Source organism: Microcebus murinus, chromosome 1, assembly GCF_040939455.1.
Source record: "Microcebus murinus isolate Inina chromosome 1, M.murinus_Inina_mat1.0, whole genome shotgun sequence".
Lineage (NCBI taxonomy): Eukaryota > Metazoa > Chordata > Mammalia > Primates > Cheirogaleidae > Microcebus > Microcebus murinus.
The window spans coordinates 12,832,008-12,859,079 of NC_134104.1; the positions used below are offsets into that span (position 1 = coordinate 12,832,008).

Genomic DNA, 27,072 nt, shown 5'->3' on the forward strand with positions numbered 1-27,072 from the left:
ACTGTGCTTAATATTAGGGCAATATATCTTAGAGGGATTTTTCTTGAAACTTTCTATTAAAGTATAGTATACACAGAGAAATGTACGCCTTTAGATAGTTTGGATAGTGTTGACAAACTGAACACACCCAAGTCATACACCCATGCAGCCAGCACCCAGATCAAAAACCAAAATGCAGCCAGCACCCAAGTTGTTTCTCTGGTGCATCTTTCCGATTGCGACCCCTTGCGCCTCATTCTCACCAAAAACCTGCTCTCTTGGCTTCTAATAGTGTGTATTAGTGTAACCTGTGTTTGCACTTCATATAGATAGAATCCTACAGTAGTACATACTCTTGTGTGTCTGGCTTCCTCTCTGCAACACTATGTGCAAGATTTATTTGTATTGTAATATGTGGTTGTAGATCCTTCATTCTCGGCGCTGTGTAGTGTTTCATTGCGTGGTTATGCCACACGCTCATCAGTTCTGCTGTTGATGGGCATCTGCATAGTTTCCAGTTTTGCCCATTACAGATTACGCTGCTGTGCATGTTCTGGTATGTGTATTTTGGTGAGCACGCGAGTGCATTTCTGTCGGGTATACACCCAGGGTGCATTTTCTAGGTCACAAAGTGTGCATATATTCAGCTTTCCCAGGTAGTGCCAGACGGCTTTCCAGAGCAATTGCACCCGTTCACCCTCCAGCCAGCAGCGCATAAAAGATCTGGTTGCTCCATATCTTCGCCCACACTGGAAATTTTCACCTTGGAAGTTTTTGTTGTTTTCTTTTTTAGGAAATGATTCTTATGAGATTATTTCTTCATCTGAACTGGTTCCTTTCCTTATTAAAAAAAAAAAAAAAAGGAGGAAAAATAACCCCACCTAACAAAATAGTTGCTTATTCTGAGGCCCCGAGAGATCCAGTGATGAAACGTTTGATAGTGTACAGGGCAGGAACAAACTTGGTGCTTTCATTTAAGGGGCGAGGGTCTTAGGCTCTATTTTTCTTGGGTAACTTTGAAGAGAGATGTAAGGACAAAGTGTAAAATGATGACCTTTAAAGAGGAGATCAATATTAAAAATTTGAAGTAAATTTAAAAGTTAAAGATGAATCTCATATACAGACATGTTTTGTTTGTTTTCCTCAAGTTTCCCATCTCTTAGTCTTTCTTCTCTCCTCCTCCCACTCAATCCTTAAAAAGTGATTCCATTTGCTTTATCGGGTGATACTTCTGCTGTTTCTTTGTGAGGTTGTCTAGCTTATTGAAATCTTTATCCACAGGCAAATGTATTTTTAACAATGTAATATCGGCTGGATCATTTAGGCGTGTCCAGTGTGAGGTGGCTTTGTTGGCAGACACCATTTTTAATATTTGAAGCCGTTTCTTTTGTGGAATGCAAAACCGATGGGATTCTGAAGTAATATAGATAACAGTAGTCCCTTGACTTACATTTCGGTTTCCAGTCAACATAGAGTGATGTGCTGGTGGGTACCATTAATGGAATTTTGTTTACAAGCCATTACTCAGAGGAGTTAGAAAATTGAGAAGATGCATCAGAGGAAAAATAAATCAAATTTTTGTGCATGAAAAATGATGTGAATAGCTACTTTAGTATTGTAGTGGTTGAATAGACCATTTCTTTAGATGGGCTAACTTTGGAGCATTTATTAAATTTCTCTGGGCATCAGGGAATACCTGGAAAAGTCCAGCACCTCCTTACTTATAAATACTTATTGATCAAGTTCCTAAACAATCATGGTTAGCAAGTTATTATATATTCACTGTCTCCCCAAAACTATTCTGCCTTTTGCCTTTCAGCACACTCCTGAGTCGCACTAATCCCACTTTGAGGTCACCTGTCTGTCCATCAATGTGTGTCACCTCTGGGATCGAGCACACAGAGTGTTGCTGGTGGCTGTGATTCTGTGATGCTCCCATAAGGTCCCCTAAGGCAGTATTGCTTCTGGCTGCTTTGAACCACTTCCCCCAACCCTAGTGCTGCCATTGGTGCTTAACACCCGATTTAGGACCTTAGGATTTGGGTTGCAGGGGTTGATTGGAGGCAGGGCTATTGTGGCTTCTTTGACCACTCACACCTCATAACTGACAGGTACTCTCTGGAAATTGACCCTTGCTTCACAGCGACCCTCTTGACCAGAAACCGAGCTGTCAAGTGATGTAGGAGCACACGAGTGAGTTCAATAAGCACGTTGAGTGAGCAGACGCTGTGGCTTCAGTCAGAATGACCCTTGGTGTGAGTGGGGAGCAGGGGTCTGACCTGAGACCTGACTCTTTGTCGTCAATTCCCCGAAGGAAGAGGTCAGGTTAGCCTTACTCATGGGGGGTCTAGACCTGTCCTCTTGTCTCCCAGCTGATGCTCCTCTGGAAATGGCGCTAGTTCCTTTCTGTTAACTTCCTAAAAGGTGGCTCCTTCTTCTTGCCCCTTCTGCCCCGTGCAGACCACCAGCCAGACGGAGCTGGAGAACTGGATCACCGCCATCCACTCCGCCTGCGCGGCCGCCGTCGCCAGGCACCACCACAAGGAAGACACGCTCCGGCTGCTGAAGTCCGAGATCAAAAAGCTGGAGCAGAAGATCGACATGGACGAAAAGATGAAGAAGATGGGCGAAATGCAGCTGTCTTCAGTCACCGACTCAAAGAAGAAGAAAACTATATTAGATCAGGTAATCGTCGTTCTTCCGTGTTTAGACCCCGGAAGAATCGTTAGGTCTGTAAAAAGTTGTGTGTGTGTTTTTTTTTTTTAGCTGCGTTGGAATCAGGAAACAGAGTTGGTTATCTCCTCGACAGCTTGTCTTCCAGGCTGCTGATTTCTTTATTGTGACTGTCAGTTTTCTTCACCCTTTGTTGGCAGTTGATCGTTATGAGCTGGAAAGAACAATATTCCTTTGAATAAAAGACAGGAATCCAATAGAGGAGCCTTCCAGCTTCCGCCAGTGACGTGCGCTTCTAGAGGATCTGTGTGATTAGAAAGTCTGTGTTTCCGTTCCCTGTGTTGTCAGGCTCCCTTGGAGCTCAGCTATGGGGGCTTGCATTGCTGACCCCTCAATAAGTTTAGGATTCTATTAATAAATTTGGAGAAGATGAAGTGCTTTTTTAAAAAAAAATAAATATCTATCATTGCAGTGTATGAGCATAAGTATATTTCATGCTAAAATGTAAAGATTTAGTAAAATGAACAGAGGATGTTTTTGCCTTCTATTCAGCTGTTTTGAAGTCAGTGATAGCCACCTGGTATCAATTATGTGAATAAATGATATTTAAATCATTGAACAGTTGATGACATGGCCCAGCCTGTGGTTTTCCACACTTCTGTCTCCCTCTCTCTCTCTCTCCCTCCCTCCCTCTCTCTGTCTCTCTCTGTCTCTCTCTCTCTCTCTCTTTCCTCTGTTACCTGACACTGTATTTTTTTTTAATTGTGGCAAAATTCACATAACATAAAATGAACCATTTGAAAGTTAATAATCCAGTGGCATTTAATACATTCACAATGTTTTGCAATCACCACCCCTATCTAGTTGTGAAACATTTTCATCCATCCCAAAAGGTAACCCCATACCCATTAAGCAGTGGGTCCCCCAAATCTATGGATTTGCCTATTTTAGATGTTTTATGTGAATGTGATTGCACAATATGTGACCTTTTGTGTCTGGCTTCTTTGAGCACAGTGTTTGGAGGTTGATCCACATCGCAGCACACATAAGTACTTCATTGTTGTTTTGGGCTGAATATTATTCTGTTGCATGTGTACACCACAGTTTATTGATTCATCCATTGATGGACATCTTAGCTATTTCCACCTCTGGGCTGTTGCAGACAGTGCTGCCATGAACATGTGTGTACGCCAATACTGTATTTTAAGTCAAAGTAAAAAGAGAGAGATCAGCCATTAATCATCATCTATATGATTGTCAACATCCTTGAGCCTTCACTCACTGCCAGACCTTGTACTTACTCTTGCATTATCTTATTTAAACATCACATTAGCCTTAGGAGGTAGGTACATTTTGCTGCTTTGACAAATGTGGGAATGTCTCAGAGACATGCTAAGGTTGGAATTCCGTATTGTAGAATGTGAGTCTCCACCATCTAGTGCTGGGCTTCCTACACTGTACTCTGAGCCACCCACCTCTTCCCCAAAACTCTTGTCTATTTGTCTCTGGCCTTTAATTTACCTCACTTTTCTTCATATGAAAAGCCACCTCTTGGTAAGTCATGTAGTTTTCTGGTGCTAGAAGTCTCTACATTTTTTCTTCTTCTATTTGCAGCCCAGCAGCCCAGATTTTGGAGTTGACAGAGCTATAATGCCCCCAAACATGAAATCTATGATAGGAGGGAACAGAGCAACTAGTAATATTCTTTTTTTTTTTTTTTTTTTTTTTTTGAGACAGACTCTTGCTTTGTTGCCCAGGCTAGAGTGAGTGCCATGGTGTCAGCCTAGCTCACAGCAACCTCAGACTCCTGGGCTCAAGCAATCCTGCTGCCTCAGCCTCCTGAGTAGCTGGGACTACAGGCATGTGCCACCATGCCTGGCTAATGTTTTCTCTATATATTAGTTGGCCAATTAATTTCTTTCTATTTATAGTAGAGACGGGGTCTTGCTCTTGCTCAGGCTGGTTTCAAACTCCTGACCTCGAGCATTCCACCTGCCTTGGCCTCCCAGAGTGCTAGGATTACAGGTGTGAGCCACCGCACCCGGCCTAGTAATATTCTTTCTATTTCTCATGCTGAATTTATGACTGTAGATCTTTGCAGAATAAGCACATGGACCTCAAAAACTTAGGATACCTGTTGTTTATTCCTTAGGATTATAATGAATACCTTTACAACATAACAGGTTTGTAAGATTTGTATAAGATAAAATTATTAACATTTGTTTTCCCTTTTTCTCACTTTTTATTTTCCTCATGTTTTCACTACTGTAGATTTTCGTTTGGGAGCAGAATCTCGAACAGTTCCAAATGGACCTCTTTCGTTTCCGCTGTTACTTAGCCAGCCTTCAGGGTGGGGAGCTGCCAAACCCCAAAAGGCTACTTGCTTTTGCAAGCCGACCGACGAAAGTGGCAATGGGCCGCCTTGGAATCTTTTCTGTCTCATCTTTTCATGCCCTGGTGAGTAGAAGCTAATGAAATTTGGAAAAATATTCATCTTGACGCTTAATCCTGAGCAGGACTTGACAGGAGTCTCAAGTGTTTTTCTAGTTTACTGCTGGGTGTAGATTTCTAAAACACGCTCAGTTTGCAGTGGGTGCAAATTTTTATTTGAATTTGTTCTTAAATTTATTACTTAAGCCTCTCTTGATGGGACGTAAGCTATTGTTCAAAGAAAATGTGAAAGGTATTGTCTTCAGAGTTGTTCATGTGTAGTGTTGGTTGATAACTCTTGACATCTTTAGGCAGTGTCATGGTTTGAACCCAGATACATGTTTTTTCACATTAACTTTATGGAAATGGTGAGTGGCAGGCTCTCTCTTATACATAAATGTGTTCTTGTTCTCTCTCTCTGTCTCTTAATCTCTCGTATACACATACACCATAGATCGAGCACAGATCTCTTTAGAGACCTGCCTTTCACTCTCTTTTTACCATTGTCTCGATGACCATAAATACCTGATGCATTAGAGGAAGGCAGAGAAATGTCCACTATTTGCCAGCTGAACATACGCATCACTCGAGGAAGAACATTTCCATCTGACCTCCAGAGCGGCAGATTGTATAGTTGTGCGGTGTGTTTATCATCTGTAATTTCATGTACTTGCTAAATTGTGAACAGCTTTATGTACTTCTGGCTCCTTTTCTTCTTAAAAATTGCTGTGCGCGTAACATGGTTTTTAGCAGATCCAAGTCGACACCCACTTAAAATGTACTGCACCTTAGCACATTTGCTATGGAATTAAATGTTACGTCTCAGGTTCCAGAAACGGCTTTGGAAAACCTTAGCTGTGCTGTTCCGTCTTGCCATGTCAGCTGTACCCTTCAATTGAATTCAGAGCTGTAATTCAGTCAGAGGCGTTTGTATTCTTTATAAATAGATTAGCATCATCATTCAGATAATTAGGGGTAGATTTACATTTTTAAAGAAGTCTTAAACCAATTTCTGGAATTATTAAAACTGGCATCCTGATTTGTTCTGCTAATTATAGCTCAGCTCTTGGTCTCCCTGGCTACCACCTCTCCATATAGCTATTAAGTCCTGTTTTCTTAGCAGTGGTGGGACAAAGTGCTGTGAGAAATAAATCTTGCAAACGATTTTCAGTTCCTATCTCGCTCTAGATCTGTTTCTCTGAGACCTGGACACCAGTTTTTGACCTAGCCAAATCTCAGTTCACCTGTTCTATAAAAACATTGGGGTAAAAACTCTTATTTACCCCCTTGTCAGAATGTCATGTATCCAGGGAGCATTTTTATTAAGAGACCTTGTGATGTCAGTGAGGGACCATCTGTATTAATTCCAAATCCTGAGCATCTCAATGGCTCCTTTCTTTCACTGTGGCTTGCTGGGGTTTGGAGAAAATAATTTTGCTTTCTACCTAAAACTCGTATGCTTTAATTATTTTCTTCAAAGCCACTGGATCTGACCTCTCTGAGAAGGTTCTTGGTTTTCATAATTTCTCTGTGGACCTTCTAATTTCCTCCATCTCAATGTCTGTGATTTGTGTGTACTTTTCTTTTGGTGGGCAGGCTATTAAAATTTGGCCAGCTAAAGGTGGGGGTGGGAGAGTTAGTGACTCTTTTAAGGTTTTTTTGGTCAGTGATTTTTAAGGAAGAATATTTAATTCCATATGTTCGACTCTTGTTTCTCTGTTCTTTTTTTTTAAATTTATTTTTTTGCTAGCTGTATCAGGGATGCAAGTCTGGGTGTTTTGCCCCGTCCATGCAAAACTTCTCTTTTCTACGAGGGGTTTCCTTTGAGACAGAACAAGTCACGTGAGCCTACTGGGTGTCTGTTCCCATTTGCTGTCCCATTTCCCGTAGAAGATTCCAGGCAGAGAGTTTTATACTCTGATTTATTGAACACTTATTTTTTTGTTCCTCCTCTTCTCGTCATTTGACTCCAGGGCTTTTTTTTCCCCTCTTGGGGTTGAAATATTCTTCAATTTAGCCTTTGTCCAGGAATTTTTTTTTTTTTTCTTTTGCCTCCTTTTAAGTGTGGGAGAAGTGGGGAGGAGGTGTGAGGGTGACAGGGCTGGGGGAGGAAATTGGAGCTACAATTGAAGTACCATTCACTAGGAGAGCTTCCCAGAATGCTGAGTGATTTGCAGTAATTAACTGAAGGGTCCCCGCTGTACTCTTTGAAAGAAGGTTATCATTGTTCTTGTTTGCACAGATGAGCAGAATGATAGAGTAATCAGGTCCGGGCCACAAAGGGAGGCATTGTCTGGGCAAAGATCATTGAGAAACTCTTGTGCTTTTGTCCAGTAGTTCTCCTGCCAGCTTTTCTTTTTCTAAATCCCTTTGCTCAGTTGGAGCTGTTATTGTCTCGGGGGTAGTGGTTACTTTTGCAGTTTACAAGGCCCCAAACAGTTTAGAATAGTTCTTATGAGAACCTTAAATAAGTCCGTTAAATAGACTCAACTAACTGGTCCGCTGGTAACTGAGAATATTTATGGTTGCATGAGTTTCTCTTTCATCCTCTTTTTTTTTTTTTTTTTTTTTCCTAAGTAGAGATGGGCTCTCACTCTTGCTCAGGCTGGTCTTGAACCCCTGACCTCCAGCAATCCTCCCGCCTTGGCCTCCCAGAGTGCTAGGATTACAGGCATGAGCCACCGCGCCTGGCCCATGCTCTTTTTTTCCCCTAAAATTGCAGGCTAAAGAGTTACTTTTGACTTGTTGTAACCATGTTATGTAGGATCTCTGCTTTTGCTTTTTAATGTTAATTTGTTTATTCATTCAATCAGCAAATATATGGTGAGTGCTTGGCATATGGCAGTCCCTAGCCTTGTGATTAGAGTTGTAGTGAACAACACAGAGATCCTGTCTTATTGGAGGTTATATTCTTGTGGCATATAATCTTGTTTATTTACTTGTTTTCTGATCGATAAGAAATAAGTAAGATAGTAAGAAATAAGTAACCAAGTAAATAAACACAGTAAGTACAGGTATTGCTGTGCGCTGCAGGAAGAAAACAGAATAATACATATTGATATATGTGGCTGCCTCTGTATGTGTATGTGTACCTATTTATGGCTGGATTGATTTAATTATAAATAGATATATCAACATGAGACCAAATGGACATTTTTTCCTCTGGAATTTTAGATTTAACACCATTTATTCAGTGTCCACACAGTCATATGAGCATGTGTGTCAGCATGTCATAACGTATTCCTTTTACGACCTTTGTCTACTTTGAACTTAGAAAGTGATGAAAACAGAGAAGAGAAAACTTTCACATATTTAATGTTGCCTTTGTTTTGTAATATTTTCCCTCCACAACACCTCCAGTGTAATCGTAGATTAAGGTCTTTCTCATAAAAATTCCCACCAGTGTCTTGGATACCACACTTTTTCTATGCCCTGATCTGGGTTTTTTTTTTTTTTTATGTACTAAGCTGAGAAAATGCAAGACCTCTCAGCTCCCTCATCTTCCTACTTTGCTTTGGGACCCCAAACCTTCCCCCTAATACCCTCGCAGAGAAGCTATTTTGATTCCCGTTTTTAATGTGCGCGGGGGTCCTTGCCAACGCATTCTCGCGGGGCTTCCAGGGTGTTTACACTGTCTACACTGAGAACGCGGGGAGACATGCCTTCAGCCACCGTGCTGACGGCTGCAGGGAGGCCCCCGTGTTACCCAACAGCGCCTCATCCCCGACACTGCTGCCAGTTGGCACCTGCCACGCTGGGAGTCGCCCGTGTGGGAACCTACCACAAGTGGGTTCCAAGACATTCACCTCTAGCAACAAAAAGCGGGCGGGGAAGTTTCATTTCAAGTCTGACTGGCTGTTCCTCCTGCCGCTCCCTTTTATGAAAGGCGAGCCGTGGGTGGCCTCCTGAGACCTCCTGGCAGAAGTTCCCGTAAGTTCCTGGGACTTTGCTTACGACCTGTGGGATAAAGTTTAAGCCTGAATGTTTTGCCTGGGAGGAACTTTACAGAGTCGGAGATTCTGCTCGAGCAATTATCACAGTTTCACATTTAAATGTGGGGTGTTCCCCTCTGAAATGTTTCTCTGGGTTGCTGCTGGCACATTGCAAATATGGCAACAGAGTTTACTGTTGTCTTTTTTTTTTTTCTTTTTCTTTTTTAAGTTTTATTTCCCATTCACCTAAACATAGGGCGTGTGAGTTACGCAAGTCTGATAAAGGGATGGCACCATTTTCAGGGTGCTAGACCCCCCTCTTTCTTGTTCTGCCACCCTGAAAAGGCTTCTCAAAGCACCTTCGTCCTGAGGATGATTTGTAGAAGTTGCAAATTGTTTTCCTACTGATGTCCCATTGGCCAGAACTTAGTCACAGCCCATGCGTGGCTTTGACTGGTTGGCCAGGTGCTCAGCTACATTTGGGATTTCTCTCACTGAGACTGAAGACAGAATGGATATTGGGGGCCAACTATCCCTCACCTCATAAAGGAAATGATTTTATATGTTCTAAGAAAACAAAATAGAAGAGATTGATAATTGTAGCTTTAATATGGAATCCCAGGAACCAAAACCTGCTGTTTTCTACTATTTTTGCTGACACTCAGGCACCGTGTTCATTAAAATACAGGAGTAGCTCCGTAGCATTTGGGATTTCAAGAAAGCGCGGCTCATTTACTTGACCCTATAGTTCAAGCCTGTGATTGGAAGGACGTCTAATTCTTGGGAACATAACATACATATTTTATTACAGTATTTTAAATGATGATTTCGAACAAGGATTGAGTTTGCCAACTTTTTATGTCTGTTCTGAATCCGTGAGGGCTCTGAAAATCCCAGTGTGTCTGAGTCATGGATTAAATGCTCTGAGTAGTGGGGCCAGGATTGGCTGGTGTGATGGAAGAGGGATATATTTTTTTTTAAAGGTGAGTCTTAATGGGGACCTCGAGGTGGGTGGCCCTGACACATCTCTTGACTTGCCGTTTGTCCTTGCCATCCTCAGGTGGCAGCGCGTACAGGCGAAACTGGAGTGAGAAGACGTACTCAGGCCATGTCCAGATCCGCGAGCAAGCGAAGGAGCAGGTTTTCTTCTCTCTGGGGTCTGGATACTACCTCCAAAAAGAAGCAGGGGCGCCCGAGCATCAATCAGGTAGGTTCCAGAGTGAATGAAATGACAGGCCTGCACAGATGTGCTTCCTGGCCACCTCCAGTGGGGACGTATGTGTCCTTTCACTGACACTGAGTGTTATTTAAAATCAACTAGTTGACACAAAGAAGTTAGTTGTGCTAGACACTTTTACTAGATAATGTCTCCCCACAACACTGAACTCTGCTATTAGTCCATCACCAAGCTCTGGTCTCCCACCTGCATCCTTTCCAAACCCTGGTTAATTACAGACCTACAGAAAGTGTGTGATTCAGCCCGAGTCTTCAGGAAGAAGCAGGGTGTGACGATGACACCAAGTGGGCATCTGAGCACAGAGTCTTTTTAAGCTGCCTCTGGCCTGGGATCAAAGGCAGCCTCTGGGGAAATCTCATTGTTTCCTTGCTTTTGACTTTTTGGGGTTGGCGTTAAAATGGGCAGTTCCTCTGCCTCCCAGAATGAGGAGTCAGGAATCCGAGTGCACTCCCTTACTGCCACGGCCCCCTGCTGCTCAGGTGCATTGAGGGAGGGGGGCGCAGGAAGGGGATCTCAGTATGTCACTAGACTGGCACAGCGTTGGGCCTCTGCTGGTCACATGCTGCAGCAAAGTTCTTCCCTCCGGGAAACCTCCAGGAAACTCACTTACCTCCGGGAAACTCACTGTCTGTTGGTGTTGGCTTTGAGAACTGAGTAGCTCCAAAACTGCTTGTTTAGATTTTAAGGACCAAAGGAACATGAGTATCTGTAGTCTTTTGGAAGAAGGAGAATGTCCAAGTTGTAGGTGACAGTGGCTGGTAAGTCAGGCTTTGGGCATTTTGGCATCATGACCAGGCTTGCTAGTTTGAAATATTCACCCTGTACCCTGGTGCAAAATGATAAGATGTCAACGACTGATTTGTTAAAGGGATCCCTCCTTATTTGCTATGACAATTCCAGGCATTAGTTTATTTAAGAAATGAAGTTTAAAAAAATGAAATTAATCCTGAAAGCTCATACGCTAAGTCCCTTAGTTGACCAACATACTCACCGTTTAAACGTGGTGATTCTCTATCCTTGATGGAAGTTACAGGAGACCCGATGAGCAGATGAGAAGGGAGTGTGAGAGCGAGCAGTCAGGGCGTTTGTCCTGTGATCTTTTGGGGAGAGCAGGACATCGAGTTTGCTGTCATGCATTTGGCTCTTACGTCAATCTGAAGAAGGAACCGTTTGGAGGAAAGTCAATATTTCATCAGAAAAATCACATAAGAGACTTGATCGTTGGCCATTAAACCTGCAAAGGAGGACATTAGCAATTAGCATTTCTCCACTCCTTTCTTGAGGTGGTGGTGTCATTTTATAGGCATCCTCTGTCGTTATAGACAACTCAGACCGCCGCTATAAATGTATGTCAGGACTTCGCAGTTTGGACTTGTGTTCTGTGCAAACCCTTAGTTAGTGTGTTTCTACTTTATCGGTACCAGGTAATGCTGCAGCCCATTGCTACTGACATTATGACTGAATTTAAATGGATTCCAGAGAAGGCTTTAACTTTTTCTTTAAATCAAAGGACAGTGTAATATCTTATGAACAATTCTTGTAATTCTTTCTTAAAGAGTTTTTAAAAACTTTTTGCTTAGCCATAAACATATGTATAGAAATTTACTCATTAATTCACTACTTTGAAATGGACAAAAATTGTATGTTTTTGTATATTTTGTTTGTATTGAGGGAAAGGCTTTTTTTTTTCTTCTTAATTATGTACATTAGCCTGACAGTACATGCTCATTATAGAGCCAGTACATAAAACTTCTCGTGTTCATATATCTGGGTATTTAGAAACTATCATTTTTTTTCACGTCTTTCAGTTAGTAGGATTCATTGAATTTCAAAGAAGAGACAAACTAATGTTTTAGAAATAAAACCTTTTCTGCTGTATTAAGGTAAAAAAAAATAACTATAACTATCTCCTCAAATTCTACTGAAGAAAGAATTACGAAGCAAACTGGTTACAATTTATAAATATCTGATCAGATATATGAGGTAGAGCGGAAATTCTTCATTGTGCATTTATTTAGTTCATTGCTTTTGCAAGTTTATTTTCTTTAAATTTAGATAATTATCCAGATCTAAAAGTAAACTTTTTCACCCCCAACTGTCAAAAATGTGGGACGTGGTCTAGATACATGGACATGTTTTTCACAGTCTGCTCCCATAAATTATTTTGCTTTCTTTGGGATTTGCAGTAGGAATATCTGAAAACTTCTGTGATGCTTTGTAACAGCCATGCCCATTTCCTTCTCCCTCTGTGTTTTGTTTGCTCTGTTGCCCGGATTATTTTTTAAGATGATGCTTTTGTACATGCAGGTGTTTGGAGAGGGGACTGATGCTGTAAAGAAATCTTTAGAGGGAATATTTGATGACATTGTTCCAGATGGCAAGGTAAAAATAAACACGTGCTCCTTTTCTAGAAGTACCACAAGTGCATCAACACATACACAGTGCAGTGGTTTCGTGGGCTGCTAAACTTAAGTAGACACAATATTTAAAACTGAAATGATCAGTTTTTAAAAGTTATGTAACAAGTCAACAAGAGATGAAAAATCATTCTATATTTAAAACTTAGCGATAATAAGAACATTCTCCTACTGACATAACATTTTCCATACTTACCATTTGGTGTGTAAGTTTCCAACTAGAATATGAGAGAAAATTTGAATTCTGGGTAGCTGAATATTTTATGCTGTTGCTGATTCCTTTTTATATACAACTTCTATTCCCAAGAGGTGAGTTCTTGTTACCCTCCCTCTCTGCCCACACATGCTGTTTTGTTCCTGTTAATTTCAAAGAACTGTTCTGATAGTGTGTTCTCTTAAAAAAAAAAAATGGATTTGCCTACCCAGTCAAGTATTCAATTAAAGATTTGCAGACTTGGTTCAACCTTGTGCTTGGATTTAATAGGGACTTTCAAACTGCTGTGATTGAAAGCCCATAAAGATATTGATTTTTTTTTTTCTTGGTCCCTTTTTTTTTCCAGTCTCTAAATAAATGGACATCCTTAGTTTTCAAGACCCTTATAGTGATCCGAGCAGCCTCTTTGTTGGGGGAGTTCTGATGTTGATAACGTGATCTTGATCTGATGCTCCGATTCTCAGGCTCAGCATCAGTATGACAGAATCCATCCCTTGGTTGCCATGCAACCGGCCAGTGTCGGTCACCAGTGGCGCAGCCCCAGGTTCTCGATGGAGCGGAGCCTCAGAAACCAGAGTGCAGTGCAGAGTTCCAGCTATTGGAAGGGGAAGAGAGAGCAGTGGCTGAGGGAAGGCCTTTTCTCTCTTTCATAGCCAAACTACTCACGGATGATGTCAACCTAGATACAAAGGCCACTGTCCTTGTACAAAGAGGGAATACTTCCTTGCCAAAGAGGAAATACTCCTCTTTGGCATATTCCTTGAGCGCCTGTCTCTGATGAAACTTGAAGAAATGAAAAGGGAGAGAAGGGAGTGTGAGAAATTTGTTCTACCTACATGCAATCTGAGCATTGTCTTTTTATGTTAGCTCAGTCGTTTCTGAAGCTGGCCGATTCATCTTGCATGATTAGTGTACTTGCATGATTAGTGCACTTGAATGTTGGGATACCCTCTCTAGCACACAGAACCTGGAAACTGCAAGAGTTTTTCCATAGTATTTCTGTGTAGCTCCTTTGGTTTTCCATTTGTCCAAATACCTCTTTATCTCCTTTCTTGTTTAGAATGCCTTGTTCTCAAAGAACAGTTTAGATGCAAAATTTGGCCTGATCCAGTGCTAAAGGCACTGATTTATTTAATATGGCATGTGGAAACAGAGTTGGAAGATTCCAGTTATAGTTGGAATATAATTCAGTTATAATGGGATTTAGGCAAGTTGATTGGGTTTTGACAATTCTTTCCCTGGGGTCCAACTTATTTGCAAAAGCAACGCTGTTTAAAGGCAGGGCCGACAGTATCTTCCACAGTTGGGGTTTCATTTGGTGACCTTTCCTAAAATGTTTCCCCCATTGTTGGATCTCAATCTTTTTCCGTATGGAAGTTGTTATGTTACCACCTCTCTGCCTTCATTTGGAAATTTGTTTCTTCTCATAATTTGCTGCTCCCAGCCTTGTTCTTAGTAATGTGTAGATACATATTTATCAACCACTGGTTGTAAACCAATAATCAAGGCAGATTACTTACCACATATTGAGCATCAGTATCATGTGTACATTGCTAAACTCTAGCATCATTCTCCCACTGAGCTCCTAATAGTTCATCCATTTGGAACATTCTCTGCCTCATCTGCTCAGCTTGCTTAGGTTTAACCCAGCTGCTGAATGAGTACATAGGATACTTTTCCCACATTCCCAAACTTCGTCCTCCTACCTGTCATTGGCAGAGTGACATAGAGGACAGGGGGATGGCAGCAGCCAAGGAGGCTTGTTTTTGCCACCTTGCATCATGGAGTTAACTCAGAAGCTCTTTGAACTCTATTTGGGAAGCAGAACTTGTCTCTCTCCCCAGAGTTGGGCTGGAGCCCCAAGGAGAGTACAAAAATGATTATCTAGAAATAATGTAGTGCTAGAACATTATCTTTGTGAAAAAAATTTCCTTGGGGCTTCATTGTTACTTTGAAGTATAAAGTTCACGTGGCAGATACTCTTTCTGTAGGAATCATCTTCTTGAAATCTGAAATGGGTTTGTGGAAGAAATAAGAGCAGTAAAGTTGATATGAGCAGGTGACCCATTTCTTGCTTTCTTCCAAATTTCGGTGCCTGCTCATTCATGCCATGGCCACCTATAGGTGCCGTGGGCCAGGTGTGACGTCCGCCTTGTATCTGAGGTCTGAAATCTCTCGTCCCACTCCCCCCCATAAACCTCCTTTCTCTGTAGCTTCTCTCTCTCCAAGGATTTCCCCTGTGTCCCACCACTGCCTCTGCGTCTGCCCTGGGCCACTTTCATAGGAGTGCCATCTAGGGATCTAAGGTCATCAGAATCTGACTGCTCCACTAACTTTATTTTTTCTTACAGAGGGAGAAAGAAGTGGTGTTACCTAGTGTCCACCAGCACAATCCTGACTGCGACATTTGGGTCCACGAGTATTTCAGTCCCTCTTGGTTCTGTCTGCCCAACAATCAGCCAGCCCTGACTGTCGTCCGGCCAGGGGACACCGCACGGGACACTCTGGAGCTGATTTGCAAGGTATGGAGCTCCTTTGGATGGTTTTCCCAGGAAGAGTAGAATGGGCTGTCGGAGTCTTCTAAGGCACACATGGAACTCAGTCGTGTGGGAGAGGAAATACTTGTGACAGACCCTTTTGTTTCAGAGCAGCATTGCATTCCTGTGTGAACATATTCTTTCAGTGCATGTATTTGAAAGGTTTGTAATGAGCGTATGACATGCTCAATGCAAACCTTGAAGAAAATCTGGGTAAAGAACAAAGCAGAAAGGCATATTAAAACCACAGTGAGCTATCACCTTACCCCTGTTAGAATGACTTTTATTAAAAAGTACAAAAACAATAGATGCTGGTGTGAATGCAGACAGAAAGAAATGCTTATACACTGTTGGTGAGATTGCAAATTAGTACAAGCTCTATGGAAAACAGTATGGAGATTACTTACTTCTGAGTACTTACCCAAAGGAAAAGAAATCATTTTATTAAAAAGATACCTGCATGTGAATGTTTATTGCATCACAATTCATAATTGTAAAGATGTGGAATCAACCCAAGTGCCCATCAATTCATGCGTGGATTAATAAAATGTGATATATGTATACCCTGGAGTATTACTCAGCCATAAAAAGGGATGCATTAATGCCATTTGCAACAATTTGCAGGGAACTAGAGACCATTTTCCTAAGTGAAGTATCTCAAGATGGGAAAACCAAACACCACATGTACTCTTCATTAAGTTAGAACTAACCGATGAGCACACATGTTCACAGAGGGAAGTAAAACTCAGTGGAAATCAAGCAGAGGGGACGGAGGAGAAGGGGAGGGACATGAACCTACCTAATGGTACAGTGAACACTATTTGGGTGATGGGCACACCTATAGCCATGACTTAAGAATTACAAAAGTGATCCATGTAACCAAAAACATTTGTACCCCCTTAATATTTTAAAATAATAATTAAAAAGCAACAGTAAAAACAAAGAAAAGAAAAGACGAAAGTAGCAAATGAAGGCTACTCTTACAAAATCCAAAAATAACCTCTGTAAACACTTTGGTATTTGTCCATCCATTCTTTTTTCCACACATATACATATATGGGTATTTAGTGGTATCATATTATGGGTACCATTGTGTAACCTGCTGTTTATAATCAGTATTTGTTACACCATGGGTGTCTTCAGAGTGAGAAAAACTGAAGTAAATATAAGTTTGACTTCCAAGATGGGAAATCCCTCTTCTCGTGAACATAGAATTAGCCCTTTTTCAAAAATGACAAATGATGGAGCACATTTCCTCTACTTTTACCTTAAGCTGTTGAAGAAATGTCTGAGTTTTTTTCAAGGTGAACCTGGTTTCATTTTTTCCCCCTCAAGGGCAACCAGGTGAGTAGTCTTGAGTGAGGAGAGAGAAAGAAGGAAGATAAGAGCTTTTCTTGCATGGTTGCTTTTATTTTTACATAATGAATAGCATTGATAGTTGTGTTTAGTGGTTATATCCAGTGTGAGAAAGAGCTGATACTTCCCCATTTTACAGATGGAGAAAGTGACACTCAGAGGGCCTTAGTAACTTGCCTGAGCGCCCATCACAGTCAGTTGCAATGGAGACTCTGAGTCCAAGTCTGGCTGTTCCAAACCTGGGTGTATCTCGCTGTGCTAGGTGGACAGTTGCAAGAACTCTCAGAACTGGGTCAGTCTTCAGGAAGGATGGCCAGTAAGGCTCAGAAGGATCTAGAATATACTCTTAGGGGAGTGAACTGGTCTTCCCTGGGGCTGCTAAAGTGAAAGTGGAAACCTCTTGTATCATAATTTTATTGTAGAGGGAGTTGGATGGATTAAAAGATGTTTTAAAAACTTCATCATTTGATACAATGGTTTGTAAATACCATTTCAGCAAGTGCCACAATTATGTAGTTCTAAAACCAGCAATTTTTGTATTTAAATAAAACAACAACAAATCATTGGGGCCTTTTAAAAGAAAAAATATGGCTCTTTATATGAATGGGTGAAATGGCTCAGTTCAGCTTAAATTAGAGTTCTGTGTGGAGGAGAAGCAGAAGAGCCACTTGTTTCAGGACAGAGCTCAAATCATTCCCTACGTAGGTGTTAAAAATAAATGTCACCTTACACACTTTGCATCCTTCATGCACGTGAGTTCTAGCTTTTGAGGATAATGGGTCACAGTTTTTCATTTTAATTACTTAACAAAATGGGTCTACGGAGGATTTCTGCATTCACTTATTTATAGAGTAGCACAATTCTTTAGAGACCCATTAATATTCTGTAGAGCTGTGGGAGTTATTCTCAGATCTGCAGCTTAAGGTAGTTGGAAGTAGGACTCTCAGGCCTTCTTGTACAAGCCCAACTGGGGGGGGGGGGGTGGTGTTTCCGGGGAGTAGCGTAGCCTTGGGGCAGCCTCTGCACGCTGGTTGTAGATGTTATCAGGAATCGGAGTTGGGCCAAAGTTTTCCAGTGACCATTGATTGGTGGAAAATTGATCAGTGAGTGGGACAATGAGTGGCTGGCCCAATTTTAGGTACTTTTCAAGCTGTTGCTTTGGAAGAAACTGAAGGAGTGAGGAATGATACTGTTCTGCCACTTAGAGACCATCTTTAGATAATATGGCCACCTGTTTCCCCATAAAGTGTTTATTTCTGCCACTTGAAAGGTTTCTGATGGTGTCATTAGAGTACACATCCCTTTCTCTGTCAGTAAAAGGTAGTCCTGCCCAATTTCCTCCAAAACATAGAAATAAAAACAACGACAACATGATGTGGAACAAGCTTACAGCTCATGAGTTTAAAAATGGAAAAGTTTTTTGTGTACTTTAAGAAATTGATGGTCTCTGGAAAGACATCCATGTAGGATAAATTATACAGTGTCCTCAGAGCTGGGTGCCTCCTAAAGCTTGCTTCCTCTTTGGAAAACACTTTATTGTAATTAGTGGAGCCAATTTTATTCTTAAGAGGGAGGGAGATAATGGGAAAACAGTGCCCCATGTTATTAATGATCTAATGTAATGGTGAGTGGGGTGGGGGTTTTTTTTTTTTTTTTTTTTCCTTTTTGGAGGAGGGATTGAAAACAAAGATGATTGTAAGAATGCCTGTCTTTTGTTTCATTGTTGTCATTCTCAATGTTGTTGATGGATGCTTTCTCTAATATTTAATAATCAATCTCTTTCTTCTGTCTCTTGCATTCAGCTCATTCTCTTTCCTATTCTATCTGATCCACATCATTTCACATCAGTTTGCCATCTGCCCATCTGAGCACCAGTCAAGTCCTGGTATAGTAAATATTTCAACATCTACATTTCATAGACAATTCATGTTATGGATGTTACTAGAATGATTGTTGCTAAATATAGCGGGTAACCATGTTGGCCTATAGGTTTCCGATACGTTCTGATCATTACCATTACAAAAATAATTGCAAAAAAATTCATTCATTCATACTCACTGATATTATTCACACATGACCATGGCATCAGTTTTACTTCATGCTTTCACTATGTCAGCCTGTGGCTTTGGATATTCTAATAACCATTGGCATTTAAAAAATAAAAGGTCACTTCGAAGGGGAGGGAAACTATCTTTGGAAATTCTGTTATGGCACTTTGTCCGTGTGTGTGTGTGTGTGTGTGTGTGTGTGTGTTTCTGTATGCAGCAACTGTGTGTTTATATGGTTCTTACAGAATTTTGACTAAAATGGAAGAATATGAAGAGAAATAGATGAGTAAAATATGATGCATTAGAAGATCTATGGCAATCAATTCTGAGACATGTTATCTCTTTCAATTGGCTCAAACTATTTAAAAGATCTACATTTTATTTTGCTGTTTCATCCTTTGAAATAGTCATCGAAAGATGTGAATTTAAAAAAATTATGCCAACTAAACTAAATATTGTTCTACCATAATACTTTTTTTATAGTTTAATTTGTGGCTATATTGCCTCAAAATGAAACAACTTTTCTCTGAGTAACTGAAGCAAATGTACATTGTAAAACAAATTTGCACCATTTAAATTTTTTCCTAACTGAATTTCTCTTGAGTTAACAAATTTTCTCTTGAATGTTTGCAAGTCCAAAGCAGGCTGCATATTTAAAATCATTATGTTAAACTATTCATTAATATTTGGAATTCTTTTTGCGCAGAGATGAATTGTGAACATGGTTAGTTCAACTTTTTTTGATACTGACTTGCAGATATCTGAGAAGCATAAAATTCATGTTGAGAGTAATTCATTAGGATTTTTCCTTTACGTTAGACCAGTCATGACTAATGAGGGTTCATAATTCAGAAACTCGTATGTATATTGATCCAGTGTCCTGTTTTTAGGGTAACTATTTACTGACCAAAGTAAGAGCTCTCAGGTTATAAGTAAGACCGTTAGAATTTTTGCATGTGTGGCATGTGCTCATTTTTATTTTTTAAAGTTATCAACACATTGTTGTAGCTTAAAGACCCTTGGAAAATATGATGCAGGTGGCAAAAATCATCCTTATTACCATTGTTATATTTATTGTCCTTTTATTCTTTGCACTGCATTATGCAATTATTGTTTATTCTCTGCACATATGTGCAGATATTTTCAGCACTGTGGCATTTAAGGGACAGCGGGGACCTCCACAGTCCACACCAGGACCACCTTGAGCTATTTGGTGCCCGCCAGCAGACTGTCTCTCTCTCACACTGTGGTTTCAGGAACTAGAATCTTCTTAGGGGAGGCTGCTATTTGGGTGTGATTTCCAGAAGACGATCTGTTTAAGTGACACTCGTTAGGAGTGTCCACAAAGTGTTTATTAATGAGGACAGTAAGGTTTCCAAGTAGATTTGTTCCTGTTACTAAGACCCCATGAAATTTCATTTCTTTCCCTTCCGCCTCAGTCGGAAACAGATGGCGAACCAAAATTTTTGCTTCTAATTAAAGATTTCAGTGAGGACCTGGGTAGGTGGGAAGCATTTGCAGCTTCGATCTAAGGGAAGCTTTTCTTGCTAATCACATCGCCCTAAATATTAGTCTTTCGTTGTGGTTTATTTGTCTCAGTGACTCTCTGACAGGTAGTAGGTAGCACTCAGAAAAGCTTACCTGTTTTATGTTTCCCTGGGCTTACCCAGTCATGTTTATTATCTTTGACATCAGCAGTCCTGGGTCTGTCTGTATTTGAGCTTCTGGTCTCGAACACAGGCAGGGACGGGACAAAAGCCAGGTGCACAGGAACGTGGTCGCTAAATGGCGTCTGTGCCCAGTACTGCAGGCTTCAGACGGTCACGTCACTCAGCAGAGGTTACAGGTTGGGGCTTCCCAAGAAAACTTCTTTCTCATTTTTGCTGGGTTTTCAGAGCAAACTCATTTCCACTTTCTGGAAGTGTGCTTTTGCGACAGTGCAGGATGCCTGTGTATTTATTTAAAACACAGCTGCCCACCTCCGACATCTGTACACCCCTTCCCCACAGCCACACACACGCCCGAGGGCTGCATTTATATTGTATTAATTTCTGTATTTTCAGACCTTCACACGATGAAAAATTTCAAGTTTACATAAAAGTAGAGAACAATGTGATAAATTCTCATGTATCCATGGCCTAGAATCTATGATCATCAGATTGAGTTTCATCTATCCACTCACTGTCTCATAACCCCCACTCTGGATTATTTTGGAAGCAAATTCTAGATACAGCATTTATCTGTTAGCACTTCAAGAAAAGAGAAGGATGCTTAAGAAAATTCCTTGGTTTAAACATTTTCTCTCTAGCAGTATATTTTCATGTTGCCATGTGACTTTCGAAGAGCATTTTCTTACTTTTTTTCTGTATCGTCTTGACTGTCTATTGAGAATTATTTATAAAACCATGTTGCTACTATTGCTTAATTCTCAGATTTCATTTGAGGATGACTTTTTAGGTAGGGGGAAAAAAAAAATCCATTGACCCACCCTGGCCCCAAGGAGAAACCCTGGAAATCTCAACGCCTGACTATTTTAGAATTGTTTTCTTTGAGCAAGTCATTCAGTGTGTTTCCATAGTTGGAGACATGCCTGTTTGCACTGCCCCCAGAGGGATTCTCACTTGGGGAGTATATAAATAAGACTGAAATCCAAATGCTTTGTCTTCACACTGACTCTCTTGCAAATGAACTGTTAACAACTGTCCCCCGTCCCCATGTGGTTAAGAAAACAACTTCGCCTGGGCACAGCTTTTTTTCCTCCCATTGTAAATACAGTACTTTCTTGCCTTTCTTGACACTTTTCTTCTTTAATCAACTATGTATGTTTAAAGGGCCTCTTTGATCTGATGGCTTTTGTTGAAAAACCAGTGTTAGAGGGCTCAATAAATCAAATAAGGGGCATTGAAGATGTGACTCTCTTGTTGCCATTGAAGCTTGAGACACCTGTGGAATGTTATTGATGTGTTCAATGAAAATGATTTTGATGCTTGAGTTTTGAATGCAGATTTTTAAAGAACTAGGGAACCCTTAGACCCCTATGCATTAACAAATCTCTATTGTTTTGGGGAAAACATTACAGTATGTCAGCAGAGAACTAATTATTCCTGCTTACTATTGAACATTTTCTTTCTTTCTTTCTTGTTCCAGACACATCAACTGGATTATTCTGCTCATTACCTGCGTCTCAAATTTCTAATAGAAAACAAAATGCAGCACTACGTTCCACAGCCCGAGGAGGACATTTACGAGCTGGTAATGTTTATGACCGTTGTCTAAGCACATTTTGTAGGAGATTATTTTCAAATTATATGTGTACTTGTGTTAATTGTAGTTAGTGGAGTGGAATGAGCTCTAAAATAAATGAGCTTCCTTCGGAGCCCCGGAGTTGGTGGAGCTGGCCTTACTTATGACACTGATTCCACAGGGTGGAAATGCCACCTTTGTTTATGCAAAGAGCAGTGCCGTGCTATCGTGAAAAATCGAAGTCCAGAGCTAACTCTTCCAATTTTAATCATTATCACTAGCTTTCCTTGCAGCATTCGCAGTGTTTTATTTTAAATTGGTGACTCAAAGATCAGCTGGCTGTTGTCAGGAAAAAAGCACTAAGTTCAAATGTGTGTGGCTTCCATATGTGTATTGAAACCGATGCGTCAGATCTTGTGGGGTGACACAAGCTGCCATCTAGTTATACTTCCAGCCTTGTGGAATTGTATTTGTATGGATTCTTGGGGATTTTTGTGTATGTTTGAGCATACTTATAGGACTTGGGTTCTGAACCAGATCTGTCTTTTTTATATCTGTCTTATTGTTTTCTAATCATGTGGAATTGGCCAAAAAAAAAAAAAAAAGTGAGAGGACAATACTTAAATTTCTAGGATTTTGCAGAGATTAGAGATAATGGCTCACATCACGGACACCAATCGTTGTTATTGTAATAAACCAGTGACAAGTTCCTCTTTTGTTAGAGGAGTGGTGCATTTTTTAGTTCCAGTAAAGAAACATTTTGTGAGCAAGGCGCCTCTATTTTGGAGTTCATTCTGCTCCGTCTGTACTTAGTCATTCCTCTGGGGGCTGTGGAGCTGCTTGCCATGGATATGTGAATAACAGTATGATTTCAGGCAGGGTTTAGCCACAGAAAGTGGAACTGAAAATTTAAACCCAAATATTCTCTTTTTGGAAAGGGGAAGCATGATTTAAAAATTAGGAGGAAATTGTGTTTTTAGTCAAATTATTTGTGGTATACTTTACTTTTAATAAAGCTCTCACAATTTATTTGGACATCATTTGATGACTTTCGACAAATGTATACAGTTGTGTTTTCACTGCTGCAATCATGATTTAGAACATTTCTGTCATCCTGAAAGGTGATTTTGTGCCCTTTTAAGTGATTTTGAAGGAAATATAAGAAAGGGCTTGCTTTTGTAACATTGCTCACCTGTTATGCAATAAAAGAAGATCAACATGATGAGCCCTTTTGCAACTGTCATTAAGTCAATCAATAGGTTTTCATGGGCGGGGGTGGGGAGACATTAACAGAGGCTGATGTAGTCTTTCTCTGGCATGGAGAAAAGCCCAGTCTTTGTGCTCTCTGAGTAGAGGAAAGAAAACCCTTTTCCTTACTTAAAAAAGGGATGTGCTTTGCTGATAACACTCAAATAGCTATAGATCATTTATTTTGCATATTGGGGTTAATGACTATTTCACATCTTAAATTATAGAGATCATACATATGAGGTGTAGGTACTGCAGACCTATCTTCTGAAATTGTATTGACTCATTTATTATTTTTAAGCCTTGGCCATTGTGTGGTCTCATCCAGCATAGGAGACTAAGGCGTGCCAAGCTCAGCCTGTTTGGAGCTACAGTTTCTGTATATATACAATGATTTTTTACGAAAGAATCTAAAGTACAAAGAAGATCATAGTACTGTTTTTGCCTTGTTTCAGAAGGTCTCCAGCCCAGAGATCTCTAAGGAAGCAAATGCTATACAGTCTTGCTCGCTTGAGCACCTCTGTCTTTACCAAGGTTCTTAACCATTTTGTGCATTAGGTACCTTTGGCAGCCTGGTAATGCCTCCAGACTCCTTCTCAGAATTATGTTTTCAGTTGCATGAAGTAGAATAGATAGGCTTACCTGTGCCTTAAACATATTGAAATAATTATCAATAATATTTTAAAATTATAGATAACATATGTGGTTATTTATTATCCCATTAAATTCCAAGACCTAGCAGCGGTAGGTCCAATAGCTACCACTGTTCTGAAGTAGTGATGGGCATAAATAATGTTTTGAGATATTAGCAGTAACTAGAATGCAATATGCAAGTAGCGCTGATTTCTATTTATGACAAAGTCACAGACATTGCTAATATTGCTGTGTTTGTTGCTTGTATTCATTTAAGATTGAAGAAAATGCGACGGTTCAGGAGAAGATTTATAAATAGAAAGATGTCAATTTTTTTCACCATCCAAGTTCGTAGACCACTTAAATTCTATCCTTGGATCTCTGGTTTGGAACCCCTGCTTTTGTCCATTAAGCTACATATAATGTCATTCTGAGTCAGGGGGTTTCTGAACACATAGTATTCCTGGATGCTTTTTGAGAGTTTGCAGGTATTCAATTTATGGTCTCCTCCTGAGCAAACATCAGACCACGCACAGTTAATTGGTCACCCGAGCTCACCTCCATTTTGATTTTGAGGGACAAGGGAAGCTTGCAGGCGTCGAAAGTCATTTCCTCATAAATGACTCACTCATATATGACTGTCCCAAAATATTTTATTCTATGCCACTGATTTGTCAAACAGTCTTCAGTGGTAAGGTCAATAGTTTATTAGCAGGAGTGTGTACTAAATTTTAAAGATCTTATTGGAGGGTCTAGTGTGCTTATTTGCAGGGTCAGGAGATTCTCTTGCTTGTGAATAACCAGGAATAGTCATCAGTTTATTTCTTTGCTGGTTGTGTCTTAGTAGAAGTGATCCCTGTTTGGCTGCTTTTTCATAATTAGCTGTTTGTTGGGTCCAGTCCACAGAATGATCAGGAACATGGTTGCAGTCCGTGGAGGCACTTTGTAAAGATCCACAGTAAATATGGTTTTTTTCTTAAAGTGACAGGTGGAAATAAAGACTTTGCAGAAACACTGACCAATTTGTTTATTCATTCATCAGCAAATATTTATTTAGCATTTGTGTGCTCAGCACTAGCCATTCGCGGTGCTGGGGATACACCAAAGGAAATCTGCTCCTGGTGGAACCTGTATTCAAGTTTGCATAGACAGGTATAAACCCATGTAAATGTGTCGTATGCCAGGGGGTGTTCAAAGCTTGGAGAAACAAGAAATTAGGGTACATGGATAGAGAGAGTGGTGGTGTTGGTCTTTGAGATGTGGCCCTTGAACAGGATGTGAGAGAAGTGAGGAAGAGGGTCGTAGAGGCATTTTGGAGAAAAGTGTTCTAGGCTGAGGGTGCAAAGCTGGCTAAGGCCAGGCAGGAGGAGGGTGGCCCAGGTGGAGGTAACTTAGCTGGTGTGTGAAGAGGATTGGTGGGGAGGGTGTGAAAGCAGGGAATGGAGGGGATGAGAGGAGGAGGGAAGCAGGACAGGTCATGTTGGATCTGGGTGCAGTGGGAAATTCCAACAAGAAAGGGCCTAGTTGAGTGCTGTTACAATAGGCTCACTCTGGCGATGGGTGGGGAGTGGCCCAGGGAGCGTAAGTTGATGGATGAGCATGCAAGGCCCGTAGGACACCAGGGAGCTGCAGTCCAGGCAAGAGGTGAGGGTGGCTTGGACCAGGTCACCCAAAGGAAAGACAGAAAGAAAGGATCGTGATTTTGTGAGAACTCAAGTGCCTGGGTAAGCAAATTATTTCTTAAAATTGGATGATCTTCTCAGCTGGTTCTTGAAAAAAGAGAAAGCACGCAACATCCTTGATTTAACAAAATATAGGGACTATGTGTGTTCCTTCATTGTTAAAGGTATTTGCATATAAAAATACAGAATTTCAAAATTTCTAGATTCAGATACTGTGGTTGCATTGAAAACATATTTTAAAATATAGACCCTTCTTGCAATTTTATGTATTTTATTGGTGTTGTTCACTAAAGCTGGCGTTAGTCTAAACAGCCCAAGGACACTGTGGCCAAAAGGGGCCTATGTGATACTGAGTTATTGTCTGGGACCAGCAAAAGACACAAAGCCTTTCACACTAATTCCAGAGAAAAGCAGGAGGTAGTATTATGAAAGAATAGGAGAGATTATTCACAAGCTTCATTCCCACTGGATCTGTGCGGAAACAGTTAGAACAAGCAGTTAAATACTGCCACCTGGAGGCAGGGTATGGCTCTCAAGGAAGTTTAAAAAAAATAAAGCTAAGGCTCAAACTACGGTGAAGTGAACATAGTTGATAACATTTCATTGAGTGTTCTGTGCTGTTATGATCTATATTTGCAGACTTTATTGAATGTGGTACTTATAGTTTTGGTGACTGTTATCTGAACTAAAAAGCACTGATTTGAGAATGATTTTGTATGAAAAATTTCTGAAGCATAAAATAAAACCACATTCAACAACTATGCCCTTAACATATTGCATTTGGTGGAAGTTGCATTAAATCAGGATGTTCAAGAAGATTCAGGCTGTCCTACAGATGGTCCTGGCCCCCACAGCTCTTGTTCTAGTGACCAAACTGGTTTTTAGGCTCCTAAGTCCTAAATATTATGCTCACCTCTCAAATGCCCAAAGCAAGTAAAGAGAAAGAGACTGGCTGTTCTCTTCTACTTGCCTGAATGAAATTATTTCTGGACGAATGGCTATGTGGTTAGAGGTGCTAAGGGACATATTTTCTGTTATTGGCCTTCACTCAGATTTGATTTTCATTTCAAGCTAAAATTAATAATTTCTAAGTTCCATACGAGCCTTTGGACGCATTTATTTTTGGGGGGATTTTTATCATGTATTTTGGATTTAAACCTTTGACTTATCTATGGAGGTAGGTAGGTTCCCTTTACTTTAATACCTCTGAGATCCAACACGAGCTGATCTGGGAGGCATTGTAGTGTAGTGGAGAGAGCTTTAGCTCTAGAGTCAGCAAGACCTGGGTTCAGATCCCAGCTCTGCACATACTGGCTTTTTGAACTAAGGAAAGTGCTTTCACTCCAGACTATTCTCTTTATTTGTGAAATGGAGGTCATAATTATCTCACAGAACTAGTGTGAGAGGCATGACACGTGCTTGGAACTTCATTACTGTCTTGAT

General features: G+C 40.6%; 1 protein-coding gene across 3 annotated transcripts in view; it reads left to right on the top strand.

Annotated features, from left to right (window-relative positions):
• TIAM1 (TIAM Rac1 associated GEF 1) overlaps nucleotides 1-27,072 on the top strand; it is a 360,609-nt gene that overhangs the window by 264,455 nt on the left and 69,082 nt on the right. For all 3 annotated transcript variants that reach the window (XM_076000522.1, XM_012780925.3, XM_012780924.3), the window contains 6 exons: nucleotides 2,440-2,664; nucleotides 4,924-5,109; nucleotides 10,075-10,221; nucleotides 12,559-12,633; nucleotides 15,234-15,404; nucleotides 21,971-22,075. In XM_076000522.1, the coding sequence (XP_075856637.1) occupies nucleotides 2,440-2,664; nucleotides 4,924-5,109; nucleotides 10,075-10,221; nucleotides 12,559-12,633; nucleotides 15,234-15,404; nucleotides 21,971-22,075 (909 nt within the window). The remainder of the gene's footprint in view (nucleotides 1-2,439; nucleotides 2,665-4,923; nucleotides 5,110-10,074; nucleotides 10,222-12,558; nucleotides 12,634-15,233; nucleotides 15,405-21,970; nucleotides 22,076-27,072) is intronic.